We start from the raw sequence: 26,611 nt of genomic DNA, 5'->3' as shown, positions 1-26,611 counted from the left end.
AATATTTTTTATTATAAATATAGATAAGTCATGTGTCATGAACTTACATGTGTAAAATACAACTGCAAGCTCAAGAACGCGTGCTCATTTTTTAAAGTTAAGTTTCAAATATATTCTTAGGGTTAAAAATTACCAAAATTATTGGTGTTTTTGAATTTTTTTAAATTTAAATGGTTTTTAAAAAACTAAAAAAGTTGAAAATACTATTACTTTGATATTTGTATATTTATCTTTTTCAAGAGCGAGAAACATGAAGTACTTCACATGGGTTAGAATTTGTGGGTCATTTCAAAAGCTAAGAATCTTTAATTAAGGTCATGATGGTCATGGGAGTTGATAACAAAAGAAATATACAAAAAGATGCACAAAACTCTAGAGAAAAAGAGGTCTTTCTTTTGAAGTTATTTTTTTTTAAAATGAGTAAGAAATATTTTTGGTTTTCCTTTTTTTCAGTAAATATTAATTACATACATTATATTATTGGCTCTTGGAAAATTAGAAACTATCTCAAATTTTTTTTTTATTGAAAAGAAAATGTTCAGTGGTATCATATTTGTTAAACAAGATAATACTTTAATTTATTTATGTTACCGTATAAATATTGACCTTCCTTGGGAATATAATTTTATAGATTGACATGAATATACAAGAATATGTTTTCTTACTTCAGTTACAAACTCAATAGTCAAAATTATTAACAAATCTTGAGCTAAATAAATATACAGGAATATATATATTTTTTACTTATCTTATTTTAGAGGTTCTTTGATTATTTTAACTTATTTATTTAAAATATTTATAAAATATTAAATAATTTTTTAAAAAATTATTCTTTATATTAAATATAACTCTAAAACTTTCAATAAATTATATTAAACAATATATTTTTTAAAACATATTTTAAATAAAAGTAATTTTTAAAAATTAATATAATTTTTATAAATTTTAGAAAACCATCTATTTTAACAAACTTTTTTAATCCATGTGACTAAGTTCAAATGTATAAGTAAAACATACTAGAAGGAATACTACATTACAATCAACCATAAAAAAAGGCAATTTTTTTTTGTTAAAGTAAAAAAATAATTAAAAAAAATTAGAAATAAAATTTTCATCCAAAAAACTACTTACTTAAGAATAGGAATTATTATTATAGATGTCAAGGTTATTATTGTCTTGTTATTTATTATATATTTGTTTAGTTCTGTATAAAAATAATATTTTCCTGTGGGATACATTAGTAATCCTTGGTTTTGAAAAAATGCAATAATTTCTAATATAAATTATTCTTTAATATATATATATGTGTGTATGTGTGTGTGTGTGTGTGTGTGTGTGTGTGTGTGGGTCTCTGTGTGTGTGTGATTTTTTAATATATGAATTTTGGAATTTTAACTTAAATGGGTGTCTTGTACCAAAATAAGAAAATATAATAGTGATTAACAAAACACTTACATAATTGTTTTAAATTTTATATTTAGCCAATATTTGGTTGGAGAACAGCATCCAAATTAATCCACAAAATTTTTATTATAAGATTAGTAATTTTATGTAAAATATTTAATAATATTTTAAAAAATTTATTAACATTCAATAAAATTTTGTTGCTTTAAAAAATAAGGTTTAAATTTATATATATTGATTTTAAAATCAATATTAATTGAGTCAAACACCACTAAAAAAACTATGGGTGTTTCCGGCATAACAAAAATTCTAAAATTAAATAAAAAAATTTCAAATGTTGGATTTTTGAAAAACTAAAATTTTAAATCTATTCAATGATTTGTCTGATTTGTACAAGAGATCTAAGACATTCCCTATGTTAAAAAAAATAAATGAGTTGCTAATTCTGTGTTTTTCTCAAGATGTGTGTTTTTTCAAATTATTTCACTCAACTTTCTTTTATGAGGTTTGGATTCTAAGCCAATCCAGACAAAGCAGCAAAAGCCTTATTTTTATTTTATTTTATTTTATTTTATTATAAAGATTACAACAACACATTACGGAGTTGTCAGAATAAACATAAAGATACAATATATATTAAAGGACCACACTCTCATACAATGTTTTTTTACAATATTATATATTCTTTTTTTTCTTAAATACATGTCATTTAAGATGTTGCATAAAAATTAAAGATGTCATTAAATTATCTAAATTTTAACATAAAAAACAATCAAATTACTAAATTATCCATCTCTTGAAACCATGTATTTTTTTTTGGACTATAAATATTACTCTTTTCATTTATATAACTTAAGAAATTGAAGATGGGTAAAATTGAGAATAAACATTGCTTTGATATGTTGAGTTGTGTGGAGCCTGATTATATTAAACACCCCTTGTGTTATTTGGAAATTTGTGAGGGGGTATTTTTAGAAATTTTTCATTGTAATAGGGTTTTTCTGTTTCCCCTCTTATATATATATATATATATATATATATATATATATATATATATATATATATATCATCCTTGTAAAAAGTTATTTTTGAGGGAGAAGAAAAATCATCGAAAATTAGCCGGCTACGTGGGACGTAACCCTAGTTTTTGGGTGAACCACGTAAATCTACTGTTTTTTTTGTTATCTTCTATTCTTGCCTTTGTTTCTTAGTTCCTAACAACTGGTACCAGAGCAAGGTTTTTTTTTTGTTTTTTGAGTGGGAGCAATGGCAGAGGAAGCAGGAAAGGCATCTGGAGTAGAAAAGTTTGATGGCACAGACTTCGCATATTGGAGGATGCAGATTGAAGATTATCTCGCGATGCAAAGAAATTACATCTACCTCTTTTGGGGATAAAACCGGAGACGATGAAGGTCGAGGATTGGGTTCTTCTTGCGATGCAGTGCATCGGGAGTTACTCGATTAACTCAGCTAAGGTCCACTGCACTATAATGTTGTGAAGGAGAAGACCACAGCAGATCTGATGAAGGCGTTGTCTGATATGTATGAAAAGCCGTCGGCAAATAACAAGGTGTATCTGATGAAGAAATTGTTCAATTTGAAGATGGCGGAGAACGTGATCAGCAGACAACACCGAATGACCTCAACACTATCACAAATCAATTGTCGTCATGCAGAAATTGATTTTTGATGATGAGGTTCGATGCTACGATCGCTCCGGCTTCTTTCACGAAACAGTTGGGAAGCAATGAGGGATGGCGATGAAGCAATTCTATGGGAAAGGAAAAGCTCAAGTACAATGATATACTGAGATCTAGTTTTTGGGCGAGGAGATTCGCAAAAGAGATGCAGGGTGAAACTTCGGGGATCCGCTCGCCCCTAAATCTTGAGACAAGAGGTAGAAATATTAACAAAAGCTCAAATCGGGGTAGATCAAAATCCAAAAATTTCAATCAAAACAGAAGTAAATCTAGATCAGGCAGTCTGCATACAATCGTCGGAATTATGGAAAAATAGGTCATTTCAGGAACTAATGCAAAAGCCCTAAAAAGAAGAATGAAGATGATTCTGGGAATGCTGTAACAGAAGAGATACATGATGCATTACTTCTTGCAATAGATAGCCCACTTGATGATTGGGTTTTGGACTCAGGAGCTTCATTTCATACTACTCAACACCGAAATATCCTACAAAATTACACTGCAGGTGATTTTGGGAAGGTATATTTGGCTGATGGTTCAGCCTTGGATGTTGTAGGTGTGGGAGAAGTCAGGATATCATCACCCGATGGATCTATCTGGTCATTGGAGAAGGTTCGGCATATTCCAGACTTGAGGAGGAATCTGATTTCTGTTGGACAGCTTGACGATGAAGGACATGCAATCATGTTTGCTGGTGGTACCTGGAAGGTTACAAAGGGAGCCAGAGTATTAGCTCGTGGAAAAAAGACTGGCACTCTATATATGACCTCATGTCCAAAAGATACAGTTGCAGTTACTGAAGCAAGTATTGATGCAAACCTATGGCATTGTAGGCTTGGTCACATGGATTGAAGATGTTGATGTCAAGAGGAAAGCTACCAGAAATAAAGTCTATTGATTTTGATATGTGTGAAAGTTGCATCTTAGGAAAGCAGAGAAAAGTGAGATTCTTGAAAACTGGCAGGACTCCGAAGGCTGAAAAATTAGAATTAGTGCATACTGATTTATGGGGACCTTCACCGATTGCATCACTTGGAGGTTCAAGGTACTATGTAACTTTTATTGATGACTCAAGCAAAAAGGTGTGGGTTTATTTTTTGAAAAATAAATCAGATTTATTTGAGACTTTTAAGAAGTGGAGAGCCATGGTTGAGACAGAAACAGGTTTGAAAGTAAAATGCTTAAGATCAGATAATGGAGGGGAGTACGTATATGGAGGGTTCAGTGAGTATTGTGCTACAGAAGGAATTAAGATGGAGAAGACTATTCCTGGAACACCACAACAGAATGGTGTGGCAGAGCGCATGAACAGAACTCTCAATGAGCGTGCTAGGTGTATGAGGCTACATGCTGGGTTACCAAAAGTTTTTTGGGCTGATGCTGTTAGCACTGCTGCTTACCTAATAAATCGAGGGCCGTCAGTTCCTATAGAGTTTAGAATTCCTGAGGAGGTTTGGAGCGGTAAAGAAGTGAAGTTTTCACATCTAAAAGTTTTTGGGTGTGTATCTTATGTTCACATTGATTCTAATGCTCGAAGTAAACTTGATGCAAAGTCTAAAAAATGTTTTTTCATTGGATATGGTGATGAGAAATTTGGTTATAGGTTTTGGGATGAACAAAACAGAAAAATCATCAGAAGCAGAAATGTGATATTCAATGAACGGGCTATGTACAAGAACATGTCAACCGTACTGTCAGATGTCACAGATCAAAAGAAATCTGAGGTTGTCAACTTGGATGAATTGACTGAAAGTACTATTCAGAAAATGAGTGAAGAAGATAAGGAGATTGCAGATTCACAGGTTGATCAGAGTACACCAGTAGCTGAAGTTCGCAGATCCTCCAGGAACATTAGATCTCCTCAACGTTATTCACCATCACTAAATTATCTCCTGTTGACTGATGGTGGTGAACCAGAATGTTATGATGAAGCTTTGCAAGATAAGAATTCAAGCAAGTGGGAGTTAGCCATGAAGGATGAGATGGATTCCTTGTTGAGGAATCAAACATGGGAACTGACTGAGTTACCAGCAACTAAGAAGGCTTTGCACAACAAGTGGGTATACAGAATAAAGAATGAACATGATGGTAGCAAACGATACAAGGCCAGATTAGTAGTTAAAGGGTTCCAACAGAAGGAGGGTATTGACTACTCAGAGATATTTTCTCCAGTTGTGAAGATATCAACGATTAGACTGGTGCTTGGAATTGTAGCTGCAGAGAATTTACATCTTGAGCAGTTAGATGTGAAGACCGCGTTTCTTCATGGTGACTTGGATGAAGACATTTACATGCTTCAACCAGAAGGGTTCGTTGTTCAGGGGCAAGAGAATCAAGTCTGCAAACTGAGAAAGAGCTTGTATGGCCTGAAACAAGCTCCAAGACAATGGTACAAGAAATTTGATAGTTTTATGCATGAAATTGAGTTCAAGAGATGTGAAGCTGATCATTGTTGCTATATCAAGTTCTTTGACAATTCGTATATCATCTTAATGGTGTATGTAGATGATATGCTCATTGCAGGGTCTAGCATTGAGGAGATCAATTATTTGAAGAAACAATTGTCAAACAGTTTGCAATGAAGGATTTGGGAGCTGCAAATCAAATCCTTGGTATGAGAATCATTAGAGATAAGGCTAATGGTATATTGAAGCTCTCACAGTCGGAGTATGTGAAGAAAGTTCTTAGCAGATTCAATATGAATGAAGCCAAATTTGTAAGCACACCCTTGGGAAGTCATTTTAAACTGAGCAAAGAACAGTCACCGAAGACAGAAGAAGAAGAGGATTACATGAGGAAGGTGCCCTATGCTTTAGCTATTGGCAGCTTGATGTATGCTATGGTGTGTACAAGGCCAGACATTGCACATGCAGTGGGAGTTGTGAGTAGATTCATGAGTAGGCCTGGAAAACAGCATTGGGAAGCAGTTAAGTGGATTCTAAGATATTTGAAGGGCTCATCAGATATATGTATTTGTTTCACAGGTGCAAGTTTGAAACTGCAGGGTTATGTAGATGCTGATTTTGCTGGAGATACAGATAACAGGAAAAGTACTACAGGGTATATCTATACATTGAATGGTACTGCAGTTAGTTGGATTTCTCAATTGCAGAAAGTTGTTGCTCTCTCTACAACAGAAGCAGAGTATGTTGCTGTTACAGAAGCTAGCAAGGAGATGATCTGGTTACAAAATTTTTTGGCAGAATTGGGAAAGAGGCAGGAGAATAGTATTTTGTACAGCGACAGCCAAAGTGCCATTCATCTTGCTAGGAATTCAGCATTTCATTCAAGAACCAAGCATAAAGTTTCATTTCATTCGGACTTTATTAGAAGATAAAGTGTTGGCTCTTGAGAAGATTCCAAGCAGTGAAAATCCAGCTGATATGTTAACCAAGGTAGTTATTGTTGACAAATTGAAGCTATGCAAAGTTTCAGTTGGTTTGAGCACCTGATGATTAGAAGGGTTTGTCATCGGTCTGTTGTTCAGCTGTGTTTCTTTGAAGATTTGAAGCTTGAGAACTTGGATGAGATCAGTCTCCAAGTGGGAGATTGTTGAGTTGTGTGGAGCCTGATTATATTAAACACCCCTTGTGTTATTTGGAAATTTGTGAGGGGGTATTTTAGAAATTTCCATTGTAATAGGGTTTTTTTTCTGTTCCCCCCCTCTTATATATATATATTCATCCTTGTAAAAAGCTATTTTTGAGGGAGAAGAAAATACTGAAATTAGCCAGCGGCCGTGGACGTAACCCTAGTTTTGGGTGAACCACGTAAATCTCTGTGTTTTCTTTTTGTTATCTTCTATTCTTGCCTTTGTTTCTTAGTTCCTAACATGATATTGTAAAACGACAATTATTTTAGAATAAATTTTTTTTCTTAAAACGACATGTATTTAGGAATAGAGGGAGTAGTGTTTAACTATATTGCATAGTACTTATAGCACTCTATACCACTCACTCACTATCGAGTGTGATACCGCTGGACTAGTCAGTAATTCGCTAAAAAATTTATATATATACAATTTAAAAATAAATCTCTTTAAATTGATGAATTTTAAATATACAAAAAAAATTGATATTAAAACCACTCACTTCAATAATCCAAATTAGTTGTACTAATTTCGTTGGTTGCTGAATATGTTTAATTTGTACATAAACCCACCATGCTCATGCTGTGTTGGTGATCATGGTACTCAATTAAAATATATATATATATATATTTATATAAAATTAGGGCGAGAGAAAGAGTGAGCACTGAGCAGTGGTGGATGTACCCTGAAGATGAGAAGAGACTGAAAAGAAGAGAAGGTATGACGAGAGCATGACGTAATGTAGGAATTAATGGTGATCAGCAGGGAAAAGAGAGAAGCAGGGTTTGCAGCCTTGTTTGTATGTTGGGGAACAACACCTTCTCTTTTTCTGCTCTTTTTAAACTCATTTGTTCTTCTCTCTCTTTCTTTTTTACTTTTTTGTTTTGTTTTTTTGTTTTTTCACTTTTTCACTTTTACTCTATTTCTATTGCTGTCATTATTATCATTAGCTATCATGAAGCATTGGCTTTTCATAGCCCATCATCAACATATGTTTCAAAATACATGGACATTATATGCGTTCATGGGATTTTTATTTTTTATATTTTTTTTATAAATTTGAGGAAAATAACTTGAATTTGAGGTTGTATATAATTTGAGTGTGCATGAATTTATGAATTTTAGGATTTTTAGAATAGCATTTGGTTTCGTTGGAAAGGTTTACAAATATGAATTTAGAGATTTTTTTAAAATAATTTAAAACTATAAAAAAACATGTATTTTATATATTAATAGGATTAAGTAAATTTGTTAACTTTTAAATAAAAAAAAATACTAATTTTTTCATTACAGAAGTAATTGATATAAACAATTTCAAATGTCACCATAGTAATAACCTAGAGGTTAAGACATTTGACTCTCATATAGGAATTAGGAGGTTAAGGGTTTAACTCCCTTCTAAAACATGGTTGAGGTGTAATAATAAAAAAAATTATATATTTAGGATAGTTTCTCCATATTTAAAAAAAAAAAAATCAATCATCATTTGAAAAGTATTTTTGGATTTTAAACAAACGGAGAATTAAATATTTCAAAATAAACACTGTTTTATTTTTTATTTTTTTCAAATATATACCTCAGTAAAATAATTTTAAATAAACATTATATTTGTTTTCAATTAAAGGATTTGCTAGGGTATCCATTTTATAGTTAATTTTAAAAAATAATGTGCTACACATACAAAAGGAAATATCACACCAAACAAAATATCATATTAAATATTTTTAAAATACAATAATCAAAGTAAATAATGCAAAGCAACATTCGAAGACCAAATAGTTATTTAAGTTGATAAGACACAAAACAAAAAGTTCTTATCATGTATGTCTTAATCTATTAAAAATATAAAATTGGGGATATCCTCATTTTCTTAGTCAAAGTGGGCAACCCGCCAAAAGCTACATTTGTAGGTTGTGTTGGTTCTTCATTATGTTTGGTTAAACTCCATTTAAGTAACTAGATTTGATTTAGATCATAAGATTCCTACTGGAATTTTTTTCCCAAAAACTTTATTAACTTTTTCACCATAATGATTAAAAGTTGCCTTTAGAGTATGTGCGTGTGTTTAGGCTTTGGAAATATTTTTACTTCAAATAAGAGAAACAAAACACTTGTTTCAATTGTTTGGTTTATAATATATTAATTGCAACTTGAAATTTAGATTGGGATGAAACATTTTTACTTGTTTTTAAATAATATATACATTGATGTAAATAATTGTACACATCACTTATTACTAACTTAAGTATGATGAAACAGACTATTAGCTAAGAATTTAATGTTGTCCATCAATTGAGATCAAATGCATTAATAGGTAAGTAAATATTTTTTGACGAAATATAGATAAATCACGTCAATAACGTGCATATATATATATATATATATATATATATATATATATATATATATATATTTTAGAGTTTTATAGAATTAATAGATTTTTTTTGTTTCCATCTGTCTATTATTTATTTATTTATTTGTTTAATTAATTGATTAAGTTCCCTCTCTACTCTAGTCTCCCATTTCATTACTCATTTCTGATGTTATCACTTGGTTTTATTAATTGTAAAAAACCATTTTTTTTTTGTTTGCATATTACAGTATGAAAACCATATTTGCTATACTTCTTTGCCCATAAATCAATTAAAACAAAAGGACCAAGCAACACTTTAGTCCATCATCTTCATTCATCCTGAGAATCTAAAAGACCAGAACATCAAAATTTATAAGAAACATTTAGGAATACAGAAGCAAACAAAGGTGTTTTATATAGACTTACAAATAAATATAATTTTCATAAGGGCATATTAGCAATTACCCACTTGCATAACAATCAATTTTCTCTATTGAAATTCTTAAACTTCCCACAAAAAGACAACAAATTTTTCTCTCTACTTTCCTCAGCAGACTAATAAGCACAATCAAACAAATTTGGTGGGTTGAGTTAGGCCAATGATAAAATCATAACTTTAGCTTTATTTTTAGTCAAGCAATAAAGCTAAAGTTAGATTTTTTTTTGAAAAAAAAAAAAAAAAAAGCTTGTTTAAGTCCACCAAAACATCACAAATGTCATCAATAATCAGTCCTATCCACTTGGAAAGACAACTACTGATGGTGATTCAAAGTTCCCTAAGCCTTTGAGATTCAAGATATTAAATGGAAACTATTCCAACTCTGCCAACCTATCACTGTGCAACACTTCCAAACTACCAATTGAATGCTAGATCATCAAAGCTCCAAGAAAAACAAAACTACTTGCATATCTCATCATTACAATAAAAAAAATTCTTGGAGATGTGATACACCAACAACTCCACAAGAGCTGAAAAAAGTTGGATGTATTACCGGTCCTCTGATTTTAGAGGGATTCCCTTGTATAATTCAACCCGGTCACGGAGAGCATCTCGCCGAGGCCTTGCCACCTTATTGTTTGGATCAAAGAGGAGGACTTCCTCAAATGCTTTAAGAGCTGATCTTAAATCATTTTTCTTCTCATATGCGTCGCCGAGATTGTTCCAAGCTGTCACATAGCCTGGTTGAAGCTTCACAGCTTTCTCGAATTGGGCTATACCTTTGTCGAGTTTGTTGTCACGGACATAGCTTACACCAAGAGCATTATAGACCTGATCAAACGTTGAGAGGGGTTATATGATAAAATATGGAAATGACACAAAAATGATAGGAGACATTTCCTGCTAAATGCTTCATTTGAATTATGACATAGAACACAAGTTAAATATTTATCATTTGTAGAGATTTTACTTCAGTTACGAGGATTTTGTTTCAAGAATGTATGATGTATTATAGTGATATCTTATATATGCGGGTTTTCATAAATAGTTGTTTAGGTTTTCTTTTGTTTCTCCAAATGAAGTTGTTAAAACATTATAAATACACTTTCAATGGTTTTGTTTCTTCATAGGTTTTCTTTTATCTCAACAATAAATTAGAAGCCCCTTTCAATAGTTTTGTTGCATGATGTGATCAAAAGAAATTTACTTCACCGCACATGAATGAGTTTTCCTGGATATAAATCCAAACTTTTACTGGGGTTCCGTGGAATTTACATTTTGCTTGGATTCCTTGGCATCATGACATTGGCACATGAAACCTACTCTTTGCTAATGACAACATAAAGATCCATTGCAGTACACATGATATTATCAACAAGCATTCACAATCTATTAGAATTAAACCTAAGTTGGTCTTCACAATCTGTTAAAGACTGGTTCAAGACTTGAAATACATCTACAGTGATTGCATTGGGAAATCAATAATTATTTGATTCACACAAGATTGGTTCCGCAAATCATGCAATCCTTAAATGCTTTCTCTGATGCAGTAAATTGGAGTCAGAGTTAAATTGTTCAATTGTAGACATTCTTTCTCATTGTCAACACAGTTAAAAGTGATGATCTAGTTTAAATTTTATGTGAAGAAAATCAACAAGTGAGAAGAAAGTATAACAATTCACAACTACAACAAACCTGAGCAAGATCCTGGTCTTCTCCATCCCATTTCTCAATCGCTTGTAGCAAATATTTGGTAGCAGCTGGGTAAAATTTCCTTCTCAGCATTACAGCACCGAGCTCAAAGTACCCAGCAGCAGTAGCATCACCACTTCGAACTTGCTCCTGAAAATCAAGATTTCAGTAGTTAAAAGGGGTTCAAAATACAAGTTTCACACCTCGCTTCAGCGTACTAAGAGTAATATAAAATTTTGTTCAGAGGAAAACACAAACAGTACTATAGGAAATACTTTTTGTTAGAAAAACATATATATTTACCCCATGATGTAATTTGCTCAGCAGAAGATGAGGTAAAATTATCCAAGTGAAGAATTCGCCATGACTCTATTGCCATGGATGATCAAGGAGATTGTGAGAATAATTGGATTTTGGATTTAATTTGATTACCAACAATGAGTTCTCTGTTTTATAGTTGTTTTCTATGGACAACGATGTTGCATAACTGCCCATGAACTAGTAAAATAATAGATCATTAATTTTTTTCGATGTGCTTAAATAAGATGCCGCTTGTAAGCCAAAAAGTATCTCAAGGAAATCTGGGCAGGCCTAAGTACAAACTACAAAACATCTCTCCTTCCCATGGATTAAGGAAAAACACATCCCTCTGCAACCGATCATAAGAATATATTCATATCGAGGAAAACATTAAGAATATTCAAATTTGATATTTGAGACAATGGCCTCAATTGTTTTCTCTTTTTTTTCATGCTATCATCACAAGCTGAATGTGAGCGCTATTATTTTCTAGCAAATAAGCATAATTTATCTTTAACTTATATGTTAAAAGCATCTGCGGAAAGAGGGAAAGAAATATTGAAAAGGTAAATAGAACCTGAAGCTAACCTGCAATTCCTTCGCTGAAAGGTCAAGCTCGCGACGAACAAGAACCTGGCGAATGACAAAAAAAGTCCCAGTTCCAAGCAAACCCAACAATATGACCAAGTAAGAAAGTTGGATTCCTAATTCAAATAATTCTCCGATCTCATAGACCATGTTCAGTCTTGCGCCCTCATTCGACTGGGCCATCTGTGCAGAACTCAACCATGATGCTATTCCACATGAAAAGGCACACAGTCGCAGCAACAAATCTTTATCAGTTTTTGCTTCCTCATTGAAGAACATGCTCTGGAAAAGCTCTACAATAAGGGAAAGGGCATTCAATGAGATAACTCAACAAAACCATGAAACAGTACGCAAGAGAATTCCATTGAAAACCAAAAAATAAAGGGTAAAATTTCAAAATATTCTAGTCAGTAGTGTCATCAAATACTAAATTGAAGTTGAGTCTTGGAAAAATAATCAATCAAATCTGCATAAGTATGGAGGAAATAAAGGGCAACAATCGACTTGATAAAAGAGTACCAGCTCTGATGTTCGAAAGATGTGCTTTTTTCATCAACTGGAATAATTGACTTGTCTCAAAGGGGGTACATATGAGAACAAATTAATTCTTTCTAAGTCTCATACCACATCTGTACCTTCCAGATTAATGATTTCTTAAATATACTATTACATCCACTGTATCATGAGGGCAATTATATTCACATAAATTATCAGAAGGACCACGTTAAATTCCCATGAAATGCAAAAGTAAATTATCCATATACAAAACGATCATATACATTTTTCTTAGATCATATACAAAACGATCCATATGCCTTACCTTCATGTCTCTTTTGGATCAAGCTCATTATTTTTGCTTCCTTGTCCAAAATCTGCCTTCCTCCGCAACAGCCATACAAATGAAGAGGGAGAAAGTCAGAAATTAGAGATAAACCAAAGTGCCAATCAAGAAAATATAATAGGCACAGCAAGTCATTGCTAATATTACGCGGTAAAGAATTTCATTGGGTAATATTTGAAGAGTAAGCACAGAGACACAGCTCATAACATTAATCATACCTCATTTATTTCTTCAAGGAATACTTCCAGGTATCCGAGTTATTTATATTAATGATCCGTATAAAGAAATAAAGTCAAGTAAACAAAACTACCTTTTTATTCTTCTCTGTTTCCCCTCTTCTTCTCTCTCTCCCTGTGTTATTTCGTTTTTTTTTTTTTTTTAAATTTTAAGTTTATGTTATCTATTGCACCAACACTCCTCAAACTACTGATTTCTCACTTGGAGAGCAAATTGCTTAGCTGAGTTAACAAATCAAGGTCATACAAACCTGAAAAGCATTGCTCTTTCTTGTCCACTAAGAATTGCCACTTAGTTCCTTGAGTACAAAACAAGTTCATAAGCATCTGAGAGATGAACTGCCTAGCTCTAAATTGAAATGAAGAGTACTGGAACTTTAGCCATTCTTGCTGACTGTTAGCAATCAACAATCAGTGGTTTTCAGTGATTTTCATAGGCATTGAACAACAAATTATGTCACAAGTTTTATCAAACAAAATCCTCTGCAATGATAAACCTAGAATTTATGAAAACATACAAAATTACATTGGAAATCAATAAAAAATCACAGGAATTATCATAAGCAAGAGTTAAAAAGCAGAAATAGGGCAAGTAGAGCACGAACAGCGTTCAAGAAAAGGTTTCTCCCGGGAAAACAGAGTGAGGAGAAAGGCATGGAAGGAGAACGAGCGATAAGGGTTCGTTTGAAGCCGTGGGAGCACTTGGGGGAGATCGATGAAGCACGGTGGGGAGGCCGGGGAGCCGTGGCTAGGGAGGCCATCGGTGAAGGGGAAGGAGGAACCCGGGCAGTGACGCTGAGAGGAGCTCAGGCGTCGGCGAGAGCGCGGACGGAGCAGCGCGACGAGGAGGGAGGCATGGCGAGAGTGCTGAGGCGGAACGTGGCGCTCGATGGTTCGTGGATGAGGATAAGGAGGTCCATTTGAGCCCATGATGGGCCGGCCTGGCCTGATTATTCCATCCTAGGCCTGCCCAATAACTATAACCCAAGTAGATTAGAATGGTTATTATTATTATTTATCCAAGTAGAGAAAATAAAATAATATGGGAAATAATTCCTGTCCTTTTAGTCCCTTCAATATAAACTATGTTTTTCAAGCTCCTTTATTTTATTTTTTGAGAAGTTTGGATCCAATCATTGGCTGTCGTTTGTCCAGCCGTTTGTGCTGACATGTCTCATTATTGATTAAAAAAAATTCTTAAAAGTCATTAAAAAGGTTGGATTTAATAATAAATTAATCATGAGGGTTGAGATCACAAAAATAAGGATCTGACTCTCATTCTTAAATCCCTAGGTTCCTCTTCTTTATCAGTGAATGAAAAACCTCTATCTTCCTTCACCCCTAACCTGCCGACGTTGCTGATCCCGCAGCCGACCCTCGGCCATCTTGTGCGAAATCTGACCGACGACACCATATCTCCTCCACCACCCTCACATAACCTTCCCGAATTCTTCTCTCCGCAAGGTATGACTCTCTCATCCAGCTTTCTCTTTCGAATGGTGAACTGGCATCTAGAATCCTTAAGTTGCCATGATTGTGTTGTTCTACTTACTATATTTGGTTTAAATGGAGTTCATTAAGGTTTTGTAATTTTGATTGATGACATGATGCATAAAATGGAATGTGGGGTTTGTTTGTATTTCTGCCATACATTCAAATTGGCTATAACAAAGACATCCTTTTTTTTTTAATGCTTAGAAAATACCTAATAGACTTATTTTCCCATTGCAATATATAGTTTGATGTGCTCTGGTAGGACCCTCATCACCTTTCACATTAGGTTATCAAGTCCTTGATTTAGTTTATTAATATTGTCTATACATGCATGATGTGGTGTTTTCTATATATGAACAAGTGTGTGGAGTCAATAGCACCTTATACATGACTTGAGTGGTAGTTTTTCTAGGATGCAGGACCACTTTATATATATAACTAGATTAAAGACCCGCGCTAACACTGCGTGTTGAATATATTCAAAACAAAATATTACAAAGATAGTATCAATTTTGAGAAAAAAAAACATTGTTAATGTAATTTTTTAAAATCATTTTCGGTATGAGAAGTATATTTGTAAAATGTGAAGGATTGTGAAATATATTATTGAAATATGTTATCTAATTAAGTATTTCTTTAGGAAAAGATGGATTTGTGGTTTACTTATTTTATTGTAGGGATGGGCAACAATAAAATAAGTAACATACAAATGGGAAAATGGAAAATAACATACATAATATTTTAGAATGTGTTTTTATATATGTGGACAAATGCAGGAATATGTTTTTTCATTAAAGGGCAGAAAAAAAATGTACACATCAGAAAGAGTGTGAGAAAAATGAAACAATTTATTGTCATACCTCTCTAGCCATTAGAGCTTTTGGAATGACACTGGATAAAAGTTTTCGTTAATAATATTAGCAAATTTTCATTAAATAAATGGAGGTATTTTTTTTTTTGGAAAATATTTGGGGAAAAGGGAACCATACCGTAGAACATTTCTACCACCATCAAATACAGTTTGAGAAATCAAACCCATTAATCCAGTACTTCCTTCTCCATATACCAAATCAAAGTTCTTTAACACCTGACAATGGTAACATTCAGTAAAATATTTCAACGGTGTTTAATAATTTACTTATATTTCAAGAAGAAGAATTGAGAAAGGGAAAAAGGAAGAAGGAGAATTGTAAGATAAATGACAATAACTATGTAGACAGAAACCAAACCAGTTCTTTGCCAATATTTATAGCAGCATCTTGGTAACTTTTTTTCTTTCCTACACTACTACCGCAAAAAACATAGATTGTTCTGAACTTGGATGTAGTGCTTCCTTTTTCTTCCTCCATTGTCTTTTTCAGTTTTTCTTTGGTTAGGTTGAAACACTGAAAATTTGAATGGATATCATAAATTATATGTGGAGAATACGGTTTAGCTTTATAGAGAATAAATCAATACCTGTGCATTATTAAAGGCCTTAGCTTGTTGTGCCATGTCAATTATTGACATAATTGAAATAACATAAAGTTGCAGGAATGTAGACTTTGTGAAATGTTTAGAAGGATAAAAACAAAATGATTAATAGCTGGAGATTGACAAACATTGTAGTAGTTAATTAAAAAATCTTAAGCTTGATAAAATGACTGTGTTTTTTATGCTTTAGTATTTTTTTATTTTATTTTTATACTTAAGGCATATACTATGTTTAAGGTGATATAATGATTAAAATTAAGCAAAGATAGACTATCATTATAATTTTAGAAAGGCATAGAACATAATATATATATATATATATATATATATATATATATATATATATATATATATATATATATATATATATATATATATATATAAACAAATGTAGATATGTATGGAAAGGTTTTCTTTTCTGGCTCACATGTTTTAAAATAAATAAATAAATATACTTAATCTTAATATATATACTTACTTAACCTTAATCCTATCTCCCCAATATTTCTATTCTTCAAGTTTTACTTTGATGGACATTTGTCCTACTATGGTTGGAAGAGAAATGTCTTGCTATGATTTAGAGAGCTTTCTTTCTTTTTTTCCAACCCTAACCACCGCAATCAATGGCTGGATCTCTTACTTTCTCTCCCTCTTTCCTTCTTCTTGTTTAAGGGTGAATTGGTTTCCTAGGCTCAAATGATCTTCAATCTTAATCTTATCTCCCAAATATCTATATCCTTCAATCTTTCGTTTGATGGACATTTGTTCTGCTATGGTTGGAAGAGAAATGTCTTGTTATGATTGAAAGAGTTTTTTTTTTTTTCAAACCCTAGCCACTGTAATTGATGGTTGGATCTATCATCTTCTCTCCCTCTTTGGCCCTTCTTTTTCTTTGGTGAGTCGCTTTCCCAGGCCATAGGGTTAACTTTTGCTAGTTTGATTCGTATCTTTTGATAGGATTTGTTTTTTCTATTCAAAATGTTTTAATCATATCATTTTGTTTATATGCGAACGAAAGCGATACAAAATCTAACTGAGATAATATTATTATTATAATGTAATATATATTATATAGTTTTAGCCCTAGGTGTAGAATCACTTAGCTTGATTCGTATCCGTTGATAGGTTTTTCCCCCTATTTTAAATCATTTGCATTGTATCTTTTCTTTAAATGCGGCTTTAATTCTTTAGGGAGGAATTAGGGCTCAGATTTAGATTCTCTTAGTTTAATTCTTATTTGTTGATAGCATATGTTTTTCTTGATTAAAAACGTTTAAAAAGATGTGGATGGCTGAGGTAGAATATATGAGTGAGATAATATTATGATAGTGAAATATACATTATATAGTTTTAGGCTTAGGTTTAGATATTCTTAGTTTGATTTCTATCTCTTGAAAGGGCTTTTTTTTCTCTATTTTAAATCATTTGAATTGTGTTTTTTGTTTATATGAGACCAAAAATATTATTGTAATGAACTATATATTATATAGGTTTATGAGTTCAAAAGATATGTTAAAAGATAGAGAAGACATCATTTTTAGCAGGTTTAAATATGTTTTCATTAGTCATATTTTTATTTTGAGCTATTATACATGTTTGTTTTATTGTTTTTATTTCTTTGGTATATTGTATTCAAGTTAGCTTTTATTTATATAGTTATTTTTACTTGGTATTGATAAACATTCTAGTAGTCAGTAAATCATATGAAATGGAGTTTGACAAAATGAGTGAGCATGGGTTTGATTATGATTTAGTATATTTTAATATTCATTTCATCTACTATGTTTAAGGTATTCATCATTGTGCCATTTTTTTAATATTAGTTAAATTAAATATTATTAATCTTATTTAATACTCCCTAAATCTCTCTCCTGGTGCCATTTCTAATTGTTTTTTTTATGGAGGGGTCCCACACCACCTTATTAATATATAATATAATATAATATATTTTTTTTTCCAATTTTATTTTAATTGTTTATTATTTTTTTTATTGTTTTTTATACACATATAAATATAGACATGATTTTGTCAATTTTAATTTTGTTTTAATTGTTTACTATTATTTTTCATACATATATAAAAATAGACATAATATTTTGTATTTTAATTTTGTTTTTATTGAATAAATAAAAATAGATATATTGTGTTCTTATTTTAATTTTTTATTCTTTTCCATATATATATATAAGTTTTTTTTTTGTTTTTTTTTATATTATATTATGTGTTATTATTTTATTAGATTTATTTAATAGTATTAGTGTTTGGTTAGTTTTTTTATTTTTTTAAAGTGATTTTGTTTTTTTAATAATTTGTATTATTAGACCATGCTAGTAATATATTAATATTAGTTAAATTAAATTAAATCTTGGTCAAATTTTAGATAAAGTTTGATATCTCTCAAAAATTCAAACAATCAAATTCGAAATCTAACTTAATTCTAGGTTTTTTATTCATTATTTTGGGCCCAATTTAAAAACCAAATTCCAAATCTACTTTAACGCCCCTGTCCCCTTCCAGCTCCTTTATTTATTTATTTATTTATTTATAACAAATCTTAACCCTAAAATAGCAATATTGGCTAACTTGCTTGCATGGGCTTAAATACCAAATCAAGATTTTTCAATAATTTCACATAGATAAAGCAAATTGGAGTGAATCAAGCTTTACCCAAGTCAGGTATCAAAATAAATAAATAAATAGAAAGGGTTAACCAAGTTAGGAGAGTACCAAGAACTAAAAACAATTGGTTTGACTTTCCTATTAGTTCTAAGAGAGCCATTTCCATAATATTTATTTATTTATTTCGTTATTAATTTTCACTCTTTTGTCCGATTGTGAGCTTTCTCTTTGAACCCCCCCTACCCCTAAAAAACCCAAGTATTAGTTTTCACTCTTTTCTCCGATTGTGAGTTTTATCTTTGAACGTTAAAAACCTCGAATCAGCCCAAATATGAGATATATAGATAATAATAACAACACTGATTTACATAGAAATGTTCAAATCATACGAAATATTTGGATAGAGAGAGAACAGTCATTAATTACTTTGAGAGCATATAATGATCTAAATAAATAAATAAATAAATAAATAAAAACTTTATCAATTTGTAAATGTCGGGCTTATATATGTTTTCTAAACCCTAACTTTAAATTAAATTATTCTCAAAGGTGTGTATATATATATATATATATATATGAGAATAAGTCATCTGGGATGTTCTGTGACGTGCGCAGATTTTAAAAAGATAGAAAGCGAAAGTAGATGAGAAAGATAGAGTCAGATGGATGTGGAAAGAGAGAGCAACAGTGCCAGTAGGCAGATGATTGTACCAGCAACAAATGGGTGGTTGATTGATTCTATTTGGTTTTTATGAATGGTTGTGATTAGTTAAGTTATTGTGACAATTATGATTGGACAATTTAGATCAAAATATTGTACATCACATTTTTCACTCTATCAGTATATAGGTGATGATTGTCCCTGACAAACATTCGTAGAGATTGAATCTACGAATGGTTTGCTCAATCGACATGGATAAGATGAAGTCTTTTGGCTACTATCATAAATTTCACACATCATGGTTCATATATAAATTTCTTTGGATCGGTACATCATATAAAGTCAAATTGTAACTTTCTAGCTTATTTTTTTATTTTTTATTTTTTGAAAAGGTAGATAACCACTTCAATTAAAATAAAGAGAGTACAACATCGAAAGATCACTAGATGTAGTACAAAAGATACAAGTCACAATTCAAAACAAAGACACATCGGCCAAAAGGCTAGGAACTAGCCTAATACAACAACAAGAACAATCTAGCTTGTGAACTGATCTCTTGCCTACTCGGTCACCATATCCCTACTGATCACCTTCGATCGATGACCTAAAAACTCCAGATTGCGTCTAATAGTGGCAACGGAATCGTCAAACTTCTCTCTACATCCCTCTGTACTCGCTGTAAACCAAGAAAGTATCATGAGATCACATTTCAGAATAATAGTAAGAGGAGGCACAACATTAGCATTGAAGATACGATCATTTTTAGCAAGCCAAATATTCCATATAAGAGCTTTCACAATCCAATCCAACAAGACCCTGAACGTCGGCCTTACAAGGGATGTCCAAGGTCCCCAGATTTGACTCATGGTCTTGGGAGGGTCAAGCAAATGAAATAATCTAACAAAATACTCCCAAACATATCTAGCAAAAGAGCAGTGAAGAAAAAAGTAGTCAGCAGTCTCCAAACCTTGATAGCACATCACACAGGTCGCTGCTGGCAGCGTGTTGCATCTCAGCTGTGGACCCCACTCCCTAATTAGATCCCAGTCGTCGATGTCATTTTTAATCATAGCCATTGATTTTAAATTTTCATAACTCTTGTTTTTATCCGTAGCAGTTACCAAATTTCACGATCTGATTGTATCTCCACCGCCCACGATCTCCTATCATTGTAAAAACTCCCAACCCTCCTTTGTTTTCCTTCATGGTGGTGCCAACGGCAAGGAAGAGTGGATTTTCTTATCGAGAGTTGTTTGCTTCTTTCAAGGATCTTGGAGCTTTGTGCATAATTTTAAAGATTATTATTGATGCTTGTTGGCTCTAGATTTCTTTCTTTCTAAAACCTTAAAATTTGTTCCTATTTGTGATTCACCTTTAAACCTTAGATTTAGCCCTTGAGTTTCTAGGGTTTATTCCCAATTTGTAGTTTGAAGGAATTTTGTTTCTCTTTTGATATGTTCACCTAAGCATACTTTTAGGATCTTTGATCATGATGTTTTTATGGATTTAATCACATCTCAAGGATGAGATTTTGCATGATATATTTGATGTAATACGATGTATAGTTGATTGAGATATAATCTTTTGCCATGAGAAAGGAATTGTTAGCTGATTTAATTTTATAGGTTTCAGATTTTCATTTTTGATAATAGCAGAAATCCCTCTCCAATTTAGAGATCTTAGAGGCATAATTTGGAGGAGAGTATTCATTTTGAGGTATCTAATTGGAGATAAAATTGCATTACTTTTGGAGTTGTACACTGAGAGATATGCATATTTTAAAAGTATATGTCTGAATTACAAGTTTGCAAAAATAGCTGGAGAATCAAATAAATGCTATAATTTGAGTAATACTCCAAATAATGTGAATTTTGGATGTGTCATAGTCTTAGGTGTCTACTTTTCTTTGAATCTTGAAATTTGTGATTTAAAATGGTATATATATAAAGTTATGAGGGGTTTAGTGTTCAATGGTAGTGATGAAATTGTTCATATGCCCTTTAAAGTGGATAATTGCTATTATACCCTCACAAGAATCAATATTTGGGAGTGTAGATTAATAGCTTGAAGTTTTTACATATGTGCCCTTGTAAAAATCTTATTTTGTAATCCTATTGCTTATTAGCCTCTTAAACTTTGTAGCATCATCAGATATTGTTTTGAAACTAATAGAATTTCTTCCTAAATATAAGACATGCCAAAAGTCTTGATTTCATGTAAGATTTGTGAGTATTTTTGGGTGTTAATTAGGTAAGTATCCCACATATAAATCCTTTTATATGTATATACTTGAAAATTCATGTTTTTTTGAACTTTTGGAATTTTTGAGAAAAATACTGATTATTTTGATTTATATTTTGATTTATTTATTTATTATTATTATTTTCAGAATTATTTTAAATTATTTGAAATTTTGAGTTAATGATATTTTATTTTGGATTAGAATTATTCGAAAGGTTTAAATATTTATTTAAATTCAGATTATTTAATTTCTAAAGTTTTAGATAGTTTATCTAAATACGTATTGTTTAAATTTTGAATTTTAGATATTTTTTACTTAATTTCTGATTAATTATTATTAATTTTTTAAAAATAATTATATGTTCATGTTTGGATTCAAATAACTGGTTTATTTTGATATGATAAAATGGGATCACGCGACTGCTAAAAATTTTGCGTGGCAAATTACTCGTATTTTGCCTAATTAGAATTTTGAGAGTATATTGTTTTGCGAACATGAAGTATTTTGACATGGAAACTAGTTTCCATTTAATTATGCACTAACCTTGTCACTAGGGGTTAAACACCGACCATGTCGACATGTACTTTGATATAGTACTATAGTTTCCCACCGCTTTTCGGCAGTGAAGAATAACGACCTCTAATAATTCTGGCACGGGTCACGAGGGTAAAATATGACCTCTGATAATTCTAGCTTGGGTCACTGAGGGTAAATATATGAATTCAGTTATTTTGTTTTGGTAATAGTTGTTTGGGGGACCTATATGCTCGATTTTTGACATCTGTATTTATTTGAAATAAATTTGATTTCTGATTTTTTATTTTGATAAATTATGATTTTTTTAAATGATCCTTATATTTTTAATGGGTGTTTATTGGGTTATCAAGCTCATAAATGTTGTTAATATCTCTTTTCAGATTATGAGTTGAGTTGAGTGGCACATAGCTTAGTGAAGATTGTTGGGCAATCGCCGATTAATTAGCTTGTAATAGGTCCCGTTTATTATGGTCATTTGAATAAGTTTGTATTGTTTTTGCAAACCGCTTAGTCTGTTTTTTTGTTCTATTTTGGATTAGGTTGTGAGGCCTTATATGTCTACTTGGTTTCGGCCTTGAAGATGTATGGCCGTTTGTCGGCGTCTTGGGACCATTGAGCCAGGTTCGAGCCGTGACATTCGTATCTCCAAATTTTCAAGAGTAAAAATCTTATTCTTCCTAACCAACCAGTTGAAGAGGTTAATTTTCCACGGACAGTTGCTATGCTAGAACAATCTTGCGACCGGGCAACACAAACCCCGTCATTAAGGAAATTATAGAAAGATTTCACCGAGAAGGACCCATTCGCTATTAGGGTCCCCCATTTCTTGTCTCTATTACCCCCCTTCCTTTTCCTTTCCCCAATGGATGCAAGAAGATCTCGAAATGGCACCAAGTCCAAATCTTCCATGAAAGGTGCTTCTTCAAGCAAATGAGCCAGAGCCCTAAGCATGCAGAGTTGATGCTGAGAATCTCTATAAATGTCTGGCCACAAGAACATTGGGGCCTGACCATTGAGCCACTAATCTTTCTAGAAGAGGGTCTCATCGCCTAAGTGAACGAGTTGGCTAACACAGCCCCTAAACGCTGGAAGACAGTTGGTCGCCTTTTTCCAGAAGAATGAAATCCTTATCGTCTTCCTATGGAACAAATTCCAATTAGAAATTTTATAATTGAATTGGATAACTGTCGCACCACACCAGTTCAGATCAGTCTAGAATTTCCACCACCATTTCCCGAGCAAGGCGTGATTGAAAACACTTAGATTTAAGATACCCATTCCCGAGCAAGGCGTGATTGAAAACACTTAGATTTAAGATACCCCAACCTCCATATTCACGAGCGCGACAGAGGTTCTTCTAGTATACCAGCTTACAACCGGACCAAAGATCTGGCCCAAACCATAAAAAATCTCTTCTAATGCAGATAATTTTCTTTATAACCTTGCACGACAGTCGGAATATAGACATCCAGTATGTTGGAAGTGCCATTAAAAGAGTTGACAAGCATGATTCTATTGCAATTAATTGAAGCTTTTTGTAGTAAGATCAGAACTTAGGAGAAGAGTGTCCTGGTGGAAATATAAAGTAATTAAAGGGTAATTGTGACTTTTCAAGTGTTTGAATTTCTGTTATTATTGTTGAGTTCTGTGAAGAGAGGAATGGATGGTTGGGATTTCATGATCAAAGGATTGTTGTTAGTTTGAAGCAAAAGGTTAAGTCTAGCATCGGGGTTAGATTATGATTCTACAGCCCAGATCTGATCAATCAAAGAGGTGTGCGTAAGTTCGAGGCAAGGGTGTTAAGCAGTTGGATGCACCGAGATGCTACACGTGGCTAGCTGAGTCACTTAATTTTCTTCATTTTGGGTACTGAACTTTCAATGATAAATACTCTTTGTATAGTTAGTTCAAGTATGAGTTTTTTCTGATTTTCTACTAAACCCCTCCATCTTCTGTGAATTTTTTGGAGTGTACAATCTTTGTTTGTGTTTGTGATGAATAGTAAAGTTATTCCTCATGAGTCTAGATTCTATCTAGTGATTATCAGTGGTATTAGAGCTATGAGGTGAGAGTTGTTGGTGTTAGTTTGCAGGTGAGTTGAGAGGTGGTCTTTCAGTAGTGAGGTTTGACGTTGAGAATTTTTTTGGAGTGATTGTTGAGAGTTTGTGATAACGTTATTTTGGTAAGAATTGTGAGGGTGTTTTAAAAGTGTGTGAAGTGTTAATTGTGTGAAGGTGGTGTCAAGATAAATAGAAATGGCATGTAGTTCTTCATCTACACCAACACCAGAAATTTCTCATGCTTTATTGCCTATTTTCAAAGGAGAAGGATATGTACACTGGAGCTTTAGGGTGAAGACTTTTTTCAGGTCTCATAGGCTGTGAAAAATTGTTGAAGAGGGTTTTAGTGAAGAGAAGAAGGCAACTGAGAAAGAGATGGAAGATGATGCAAAGGCTTTTTACTACAACAAGCAGTGGATGAGTTAATTTTGCATAGATTGGTTAGGTGTGAGATAGCCAAAGGAGCTTGGGATCATCTCAAGAATAAGAATCAAGGTTCTTCTAGAATGGTTTCAGTAAGGCAACAGGCTTTAAGATAGAAATTTGATTTATTGCAGATGAGAGAGGATTAGGCAGTTCAACATTTTATTACAAGGGTACTAGCTGTTAAAAATCAAATTAGAGGTATGTGAACTGAGTTGAAAGAAGATGAGGTAGTCTTGAAAGTCATGAGAAGTTTATCTTCAAGGTTTATGCATGCTGTAACCTCTATTGAAGAAGCTAGAGATTTGAAGACAATGACTTTGGATGAATTGAGAAGTGCATTGCAAGCTCATGAAGTCAGATATAAATAGTTCTCTAAAAAGCATGCAGATAAGTCTTTTGTGGTTCAAGGAGAACCAAGAGGTGGAAGGTATGTGCAGAGAGGTAGAAGTAGAGGTGTTAATTTCAGAGGGAGATGTGGAGGTGATGGTAATTGGGAAGGTAGTGGTTCTTCTGATCAAAGGCAAGTTGGTCAGAGGCAGCAGGATACTGATATTAATACATGGCAGAGAGACAGATCTGGTTCAAGGCCATTTGGAAGATTTTCCAGGGGTCAGAGGCAATTTTGTGGATAGAGATTCAATAGAGGAGGTTTACAGAATATTCAGTGCTTTAACTGCAAAAGATATGTGCACACACAGGCTCATTGTTGGTCTCAAAACAGAAATTTTGAAAAGGGTTCTAGCTCTAATTCTCAAGATGATGCAAGTACTAATAAATATGGTAGTTTGTTTTTGGTTCATGGAGGTGATGACATAGTTATTTCCTCACTTTGGTTGCTGGATAGTGGATGCTCAAATCGTATGACAGGTGATAAAAATTTATTTTACAGTTTGGATGAATTAGTGAAGCACACAATGAAATTGGGCAATGATAGAGATGTTGAAGTGCTAGGGAAAGGATCAGTTCTGGTCATGATGCAAGGTGTTAAAAGATTGATTCACAATGTAAAGTATGTTCCTCAGTTGGCTCACAATTTGATAAGTCTTGGGCAGTTAACAGCTTGTGATTATGAAGTTATATTCAAGAAGAATTGGTGCAAGATATTAAATGAAGCAGGTGAGTCAGTGTTGATATTTCATAGAAATAGAAATAATTTATATCATATAGAATTTTCTTCAGATTGTGAGCAAGTCAATTTGGTTAGTAGAAAGGAGGAGGAATTTTTGTTATGGCATCAAAGATATGAGCATTTAAATTTTCAAGGTCTGCAGAAGCTAGCTCAGCAGAAAATGGTGATGGGTCTGCCTGAGATACAACAAATCAGTCATTGTGAGGATTATGTGTGTATGGGAAATTGGCTAGGTTTCCTTTCAATTCTGGAAAGTCATGGAGGGCTAGAAACAAGCTTCATTTAGTTCATGCTGATGTATGTGGCCCAATGCAAACAGAAGCAATTGAAGGGAGTAAGTATTTTTTACAGTTTGTGGATGGCTATTCTAGGATGTGTTGGATATATATATTGAAGTTCAAGTATGAAGTCTTCAATAATTTTCAGAAGTTCATGTCACTTGTTGAAAGACAATCAGGATGTAAATTGAAGATTCTTAGGACAGATAGAGGGGGTGAGTTCATGTCAACGGAATTTCAAGATTTCTGTCAACAGAAAGGCATAAAGCATGAATTGACAGCTCCCTACACACCTTCTCAAAATGGCATTGCAGAGAGAAAGAATAGGACTTTGGTGGAGAAGGCAAGGAGCATGTTGAAGGTTGGGAATCTGTCAAAAAAAATCTGGGCTGATGTAATTACTGCAGCAGCTTATGCTTCTAACATTGCACCAACTTATACAGTTCAAGGGAGAAATCTACATGAAGCATGGTTTGGGGTGAAACCAAGGGTATCACATTTGAGGATTTTTGGCTGTATTGCTTTTGTTCATTCTCCTTTACAGAATTTG

At 32.7% G+C, this 26,611-nt stretch overlaps 1 protein-coding gene across 1 annotated transcript; it reads right to left on the bottom strand.

Annotated features, from left to right (window-relative positions):
• Nucleotides 1-9,515: 9,515 nt before the first annotated feature.
• On the bottom strand, nucleotides 9,516-14,036 carry LOC120272593 (tetratricopeptide repeat domain-containing protein PYG7, chloroplastic). The gene is made up of 5 exons (XM_039279460.1): nucleotides 13,748-14,036; nucleotides 12,886-12,937; nucleotides 12,066-12,358; nucleotides 11,181-11,327; nucleotides 9,516-10,316 (listed from the first exon to the last, which is right to left on the bottom strand). Exons 1-5 carry the CDS (start codon nucleotides 13,901-13,903, stop codon nucleotides 10,035-10,037), a joined length of 930 nt encoding a protein of 309 aa, XP_039135394.1. The 5' UTR covers nucleotides 13,904-14,036; the 3' UTR covers nucleotides 9,516-10,034.
• Between the last annotated feature and the right edge of the window lie 12,575 nt (nucleotides 14,037-26,611).

The sequence above is a fragment of the Dioscorea cayenensis genome, chromosome 11 (assembly GCF_009730915.1).
Source record: "Dioscorea cayenensis subsp. rotundata cultivar TDr96_F1 chromosome 11, TDr96_F1_v2_PseudoChromosome.rev07_lg8_w22 25.fasta, whole genome shotgun sequence".
In the NCBI taxonomy this organism is placed as follows: domain Eukaryota; kingdom Viridiplantae; phylum Streptophyta; class Magnoliopsida; order Dioscoreales; family Dioscoreaceae; genus Dioscorea; species Dioscorea cayenensis.
This window is presented reverse-complemented; position numbering and strand designations above follow the sequence as displayed.

Bases quoted from the DNA above. Each gene is read 5' to 3' on its own strand.
- LOC120272593 (XM_039279460.1), bottom strand. From the start codon at position 13,903: ATGGCCTCCCTAGCCACGGCTCCCCGGCCTCCCCACCGTGCTTCATCG. The intron at 12,938-13,747 runs GTTCGTGCTCTA...GGAGGAAGGCAG, and splicing joins GAAACCTTTTCTTGAACGCT to ATTTTGGACAAGGAAGCAAA. The intron at 11,328-12,065 runs GTTAGCTTCAGG...CTTGATTTTCAG, and splicing joins TTTCAGCGAAGGAATTGCAG to GAGCAAGTTCGAAGTGGTGA.